Source organism: Clupea harengus, chromosome 14 (genome assembly GCF_900700415.2).
Source record: "Clupea harengus chromosome 14, Ch_v2.0.2, whole genome shotgun sequence".
Classification (NCBI taxonomy): Eukaryota; Metazoa; Chordata; class Actinopteri; order Clupeiformes; family Clupeidae; genus Clupea; species Clupea harengus.
Window position 1 is genome coordinate 979,818 of NC_045165.1, and position 7,500 is coordinate 987,317.

General features: G+C 44.2%; 2 protein-coding genes across 2 annotated transcripts in view; both read left to right on the forward strand.

Annotated features, from left to right (window-relative positions):
* hspa4l (heat shock protein 4 like) overlaps positions 1-1,426 on the forward strand; it is a gene marked incomplete at its 5' end in the record, with an annotated part of 21,425 nt that extends 19,999 nt beyond the window's left edge. The window contains 2 exons of the mRNA XM_031580390.2: positions 562-710; positions 1,339-1,426. Of these exons, the coding sequence (XP_031436250.2) occupies positions 562-710; positions 1,339-1,426 (237 nt within the window). The remainder of the gene's footprint in view (positions 1-561; positions 711-1,338) is intronic.
* Positions 1,427-5,674: 4,248 nt separating this feature from the next.
* The window catches only part of plk4 (polo-like kinase 4 (Drosophila)), a 16,672-nt gene continuing 14,846 nt past the window's right edge, over positions 5,675-7,500 (forward strand). Inside the window, 3 exon segments of the mRNA XM_031580391.2 lie at positions 5,675-5,910; positions 7,008-7,103; positions 7,230-7,325. Coding sequence (XP_031436251.2) covers positions 5,881-5,910; positions 7,008-7,103; positions 7,230-7,325 — 222 coding nt within the window. The 5' untranslated portion in view covers positions 5,675-5,880.

Consider the following 7,500-nt stretch of genomic DNA (forward strand, 5'->3'; position numbering starts at 1 on the left):
CCGTGAGACTCCTTAACTTCTCGTGCCATCCACAGGTCATATACTGCCTAGCTACGGCAGCGCAGTTAAACCAAAACAATGCCCTTAAAGCTACAGGCACCTATTATCAATCAATATATCAATGGAGGTAAATCATGAAATGAATGAATACTAAATAGTACATATACTATACAATAATATAAATAACGATAATCAAATCATGAACTTAATACTAAATACCTTTCATAAACAATTATATAGTGAGGCCTGTATCCCAAAATCATTAGATGTGCATATGGCACCTACAAGTATCAACAATCTCTGTTTAATTATCAATCAAGGCCTCCTACTTGACTTACACATAAAACAGATCTCAAAGACATCATTTTTTCATCTACGGAATAATGCCAAAATCAGAAAAGTCCTATCCCTCCAAGATACAGAAAATTGTGTTCACACTTCCTGTGCCCCTGTGCCCTTTGAGTGTGTGGTGTGGTGACTCTCTCAAACACACACACACACACACACACACACACACACACACACACACACACACACACTAACTCTCCCTCTGTGTTGCAGGAGGTGGAGGATGTGTGTGTGTCTGTGGTGAACCGGCCAAAGCCCCAGGCAGAGGAGCCTGCTGACATGACGGAGCCCTTGGGGGGGGACGCCAAGGCCGGGCCCCCCCCACCCACACCACTCCTGGGGAGATGGAGGTGGAGTGAGCCCCCCCCACCCACACCACTCCTGGGGAGATGGAGGTGGAGTGAGCCCCCCACGCCCCCCCCCCCACCCACACCACTCCTGGGGAGATGGAGGTGGAGTGAGCCCCCCACGCCCCCCACCCCCCCCCCGAACACTCCACCAACCAACCAGCCAGCCTCCACACACACACTGCTGTACACCTCACACACACACACACACAAACACTGCAGCACACCTCAGACAGAAACCTGACCTGACTTCAGACACACACACACGCAACACACACAGAAACACACCTGACCTGACTTCAGACATACACACATACAGACCTGACACACACACACACAACCTGAGTTCAGACATACACACACACTTTACACACACATACACACATACAGACCTGACACACACACACACAACCTGAGTTCAGACATACACACACACAGACACACAACTGACCTGGCTTCAGACATACAGACACACACAGACACACACAGACCTGATCTGACCCCTCAGACACACACGTGACGCTCTTCAAACACACACACACACACACACACCTGAAACTCTGTGAATGGCTCGAGTCTTCTTCATGGCTGTCTGTGCATCTCTTCTCCAGCTGCTCTTCATCCTCTCCTCCTCTTCACCCAGGTTTCCTGTAGCGGACCCCCCCACCCCGCCCTGCCCCATGTGTACCTGCTGCGTGCCCGCCCCCCCCCACCCCCTCCCACCCCTGTAGCCAGTAGCAGTACTGTAGCTAACTAGAGGAAACGAACATGAAGCTGGTCCTCCTGAATGAAGAGTGTGAGCAGGGGGCGGGGCGGGGCTAGCCCTGAGTCTTACTGCACATGCCCAGAGCAACCCTTCCCAGAAGGCCACAGGGTTTGGCCAAGGCTCCAGTCTGGCTGCTCGGGCGAGTCAGTCGCCTCGCCTGGGTGTGTGCACTCACACATCTACTATATATATATTTTCTATTTAAAGTGTGACATTGGAGAGTGTGTTGTGTGTAGAGTGTGTAAATATGATTTTAGTAGTCTAACTGGGGCGGGGGGGGGGGGGGTGTGCCATGTATGAGGCTTTGTGACAAACCTGGGTAAGTTAACTCAGAGTAAGTGATAAACCTCCTAATAGAAGAGCCCTATGGCTTCAGTCGCCTAGCAACACAAAGTCAAAGGGCTCTTCTTTTACGAGGCTTACCGCTTACTTACCCCTGTTATTCACTTAACCACGTACTTGGAATCATAGACATATATATATATATGATATATATATATATAGATATATATGTCTATGCTTGGAATACCCCCCTGGACAGGGGTGACGTGTTGCCATGGCGCTGCTTGACAGAGTCGGGGAGCGCTGCGTGGTGTATCCTGCATCCCCATGGGTGAGATGTGAGGTCTGATGATGGAAATTAAACCAAGCAGACTTGTCTGTCTGACACACACTCCAACCATCCTGTGTCCTGGGTCTTTTTTCTGTCCTGTGTGGTTTGTGTGTGTGTGTGTGTGTGTGTGTGTGTGTGTGAGGAAGAAAGAGAGAGAGCGAACATGTGCTGTTAGGGTGAAGGTCAAATCTTGTCTGAGGTGAAATAAGTATGAACCATTATCGAGTTTTGGTCTAAACCTAGCGAGCTAACATAAACCTAGCGAGCTAACCTTAACCTAGCGAGCTAACCTAAACCTAGCGAGCTACCTGCCTAAGAAGCATGCAAACACACACACACAAATACACGCACACACCCTCCCTCCGCCCCAAGAGTCCCTGCCCTGTGCCAGATGTCATGTGGAAACGAGCTTTACCACCAGGATGGAGGCATGCTTCAGACGGCACACACACACACACACACACACAAGCTTTACCTCCAGGATGGAGGGATGCTTCAGCCGGCACTGAATCTCCACCTCGTTGATGACGCGCTGCACCATCCCTGCCTTGTGCATCGCCTTCTTGTCAATCTGGGGGCGCAGAGGACATGACATGAGGTCCCCGCGGGCGGCACACCAGGGCAGGGCATATGTGAGTATGGTTATAAAGTTTGCATCGGGAGTAAGGATATGTGAGTATGGTTATAACTGCCCACCATCCAGGACCAGTATACCTCCAGAGTCAGGAAACGGGCATGGCAAACCACTGTACACCAAAACCACCAGACACAGAAACAGCTTCTTCTCCCTCGCCGTCACACTAATGAACAGTTAACTCACTGTAACGCATAGTGTAATAACCCTGGAATACTATAATACCCACTGTACAAATTATATTTATTTATTTTATTTTAAACTGTATATTTATGTGTACATTGAGAGCCACTAAACCCGGAGTCAAATTCCTTGTATGTCTAAACTTACTTACCAATAAACACGATTCTGATTTTGATTCTGATATAGTTGGCTCTACATGGCCAGGCTTGGGGAGTAATGGAATACATGGAACGGCATTACGTAATTAGGATACAAAAAAGGTAACTGTATTTCGGTACAGTTCAAGCAAAAAAATACGTTATTCGATAGCCTACTTTAATTTAAAATAGATTTTATAATGAAGAATATTATATTATCATCCACATGCGCACTTTACAACACTTCACGAGAAGACAACAGTGAAACCTAGATGTCCATATGATGTTCAAAACATGCTTTCTCTGGCTGGAAATATCGACACTCTTTTGTCTTAAAGCTGAAAGTGGGAAGAACATAACATATCAGTGCAGAGAAAATACTGTCATTATCCAAGGACTCCACGTCAAATGTATCGAAGCACTTACAGTAAAGACCAACACTTCTAACGTCTACACAGACATCCAGTTAGCTAAGTTTAAAGTTGGTTAGCTAACCTGTTAGTATTGCTTGCCTACTAACGTCATGAAAAAGGGGGACTGTGATAACTGGGATGGTCGTGTATAGATAAAACACAAGCCCCTGACCGAAATATATTCGTGGCAGTTTAACTGAAGTTTCAGCGTGAAGTGTGAGTAACATCTGTTTATTAAAAAAGCAAGTTAAATGCGCACAGTTACCGCGACTATCACTTATACAACATTCAAACAGCATTTGTAAACTATACTAGGCTACTATATAAGACTCTGGTGCACCCTATAATTTAATTTGGAACCCGTAGACCTACTGTCAGATGACAGGGCAAGTTTAGCCATCTGAGAAAACCGTCACAGCCAAACGCAACATTTAATGAACCCCGGGCAGAATATTTTAAATAAATTTGTTTCTTACTAGTCAACATGGTTTTTGATACAACAGCGTTGGGCTCTGATGACTAAAACACACAGGTTTCTCAGTATTCGAAGCAGTTTACATCTAGGCTTGGTGTGAAATTTCATTTAAATGTAATGTCTCTTGTGATAAACATAAAAAAATCTTTATCATAAATCTCGAATATTCGTTCACTCCCTCTCTCAAACACACACACAGAAACACACACACAGACAGACACACCCACACACACAGAGGCACACACACACACACACACACAGAGGCACACACACACACAGAGGCACACACACAGAGGCACACACACACAGACACACAGACACACACACACACACACTGAAAGAGAGTTTTGGGAAGAGTGGGGGGTAAGAAAAAGAAATAAAGGAGTTCTCCAGCAGAGGGGGTGTTGAATACTGACTGTATGGTCGTGTATGGATAAAACACAAGCCCCTGACCGAAATATATTCGTGGCAGTTTAACTGAAGTTTCAGCGTGAAGTGTGAGTAACATCTGTTTATTAAAAAAGCAAGTTTTGGCTATATGTAAGTTAAATGCGCACAGTTACCGCGACTATCACTTAAACAACATTCAAACAGCATTTGTAAACTATAGGCCTACTATACTATACGACTCTGGTGCACCCTATAATTTAATTTGGAACCCGTAAACCTACTGTCAGTATTTACTTTAAGGTTTTCTTCTCGTTGACAGTTAAAAATACTGTGGATATTCTAAATCATCATATTGTCTTTCTAGTAAAAGAAGATTTTATTTTGTATTAGCCTATGCTTACTGTGGTGTTGTGCACTGTCATTATAGGTCTATAGGCTGAATTTTCATAATGACAAGCAGATTTTTTTTTTTTACTTTAAAAAACACTGAGCAGAAGGCAGATTTCATTCTTTAAACTTGGTTTCCTCATTTTCTTTTCTAAGGTTACATTGTGCTGTTGACTTACAGAATACGCTTAAGTGAAAGCCATCTTATTGATGTCTCTTTTCTGTTGTCTTCATTTGCACATTTGGCATTGAGGTAATCCAAAAGTAACGGAAAGTTATCAAATTACATTACTTTAATATTGTGATACTTGGAATAGGTTACTGAATACCATTTTTAACAGGTAATTAGTAATTGTATCGAAATTGTACATCGCTTATATAGTGTATGCATATGCAGTAGCAAGGGTTTCTCCAGAACTGATAGAATTGGCTAGTTAATTCCACCAGAGGTTAATAGTCTGGATCGCAATCTTTGGCTGAAGCCGAAATGTCGTTTATTAGAGGAACATGTCTGGATGAATAGTGTTTTGTATCTCATACGCTTTAAGAAAAAATGGTACAATACTAGTTTAGGTTGAAGCTTTATATATTCAGACATATACACATTAAACACTCCCACCAGGACCTTGTGAGGGTTTGCTGTGATTGTTGCGACCAAAACTGATTGAATTTGCTGAAGAAATTGTCTAAAATTGCGGTGATTTTGATACACCTGTAGTTTCCTGTTCGATATTCGATATTAGAACAACATCGATCGCAAATAATGCAGAAATTCCATTATAGATTTTTTTTGCGGAAATATTGTAGTAATAACAGAACATTTTAATCTGCAATTACAACTGCAGCAAATTAATATCAGTGAATTTGTCAATTCGCAAGATCGCAAACTCCTAAAAGGATGATCAGACCCCGCGTACGGGATTCTCTGAAAGCTGGAGGCTACAGCAACTTTTCCTGGCCAATCAAAACTCGATGTGGAGTGTTTTTAAAATGACGTGGAACTGACGTCGCCATGAATGTAACGGGCGCGTATTTTCAAAATGGAGGAAACGCAAACATTTTGGAGGGGATTGTATTCGCATGATTTCGGCTTGCTGCACAATGAGGATATCAGCCCATGACACTTTTCCCATACAGATTTATTTGTATTCATTAATTCTCTGATGGTCCCATAGAAATACACGAAGATGAGTACCTCCATTGGCGATAAAATAGAGGTAAGCAAACATGTTATGCTAGCTAGCTAGCCAGGCAATGTGAATTTGCACTGCACTACACGTTAGCTAGCGATAACTTGACTATCGATACCTAATGCTAGTTATGTGAATTACACACACATACATACATACATGAGGACTCCAATAGTACTTTATCGTAATTTATGTTTGCAGACGATTTTAACGCTTGCTTGCTTGCTTATTCATTCATTGACTGTACTGCATCTGCATATTAATCCTACTTAATCTTATCTGTATTGGTAGCTAGTTATGATGGCTAGCTAGGAATAGTTAGTTTGGGAACCCAAATCTAAGCAAGTTAAAGTTGGTTTATCTATTTAGTTAAAGTCATTTGGTTGTTGTTGTTTTTGTTGTTGTTGTTGGTTACCTAACAATGCAAAAAATGTTGTAAGAACTCCGCAACATCATCTATTTTGTATAAGTATACGATTCTCAAGTGTTAAAGACATTTGATAGAGGAGACACTCTGTTTGCAAATGTTTGTTATGAAACGTTCCCCAGACAGTTTACCTGGCGTTCAGCACTATGCTACCTAACTCCTTTGAGTTTCACGTTACAAATTGTCAGGTATTCCATGTGACTGCTCCAGGGGGATTTGATGTTAACGTTAGATCATATTAACAGGTGGGGTGGTTTAATTAGCGGCAAGAAAGCCGCGATAGTTTCAGCGTCTGTTGGCGAAATGTCATCAACAGATGTAGCCAGGTAACTAAGGACGCTTAAGACCAAGCGAGTCAGTCGCGTCCTTCCCACCACACACAGAAGCACAACATCTCCCTAAACCTGCGTTCGGCAGAGCTCCGGGACGATGTTTGACAAAGTTTTAAATTTATTGCAAAACCTGACTGTAAAAGGCAAAGTGCCCAAAGATGACCGAATCTTGGGCGCCACGGAGGATCTTCGGATTGAGGTAAAGTGACAGCCTGCCTCCCGCGTCGCGGCTGGTGTCGCAGTGTTTTAGGGGCAGTGTCTCGGCCAGCCTGTTCTTGGAGTGGTCCCGTAATGCATGGAAGAAAGTGATGTAATGATGTAATGTGATGCTGCCGGGCTGGTCCAAACTTTGCCTCTTGTTTCAGGACTTTAAGGTCCTCACCTTGCTCGGGAAGGGCTCCTTCGCCTGCGTGTACCGAGCCAAGTCCATCAACACGTCCATGGAGGTGGCGATAAAGACGGTAAGATGACCCAGGTAGTCCTGGTTAATTACTGCCCTGGGTTTCCCTCGGGTGGCAGCCGTATGGATGCCCTGCCCTGGTGTGCCGCCCGCGGGGACCCTCATGTCATGTCCTCTGCGCCCCCAGATTGACAAGAAGGCGATGCACAAGGCAGGGATGGTGCAGCGCGTCATCAACGAGGTGGAGATCCAGTGCCGGCTGAAGCATCCCTCCATCCTGGAGGTAAAGCTTGTGGTGTTGTGTGTGTGTGTGTGTGTGTGTGTGTGTGTGTGTGTGTGTGTGTGTGTGTGTGTGTGTGTGTGTGTGTGTGTGTGTCTCTGTGTGTGTGTGTGTGTGTGTGTGTGTGTGTGCCGGCTAAAGCATCCCTCCATCCTGGAGGTAAAGCTCGTTTCCACAT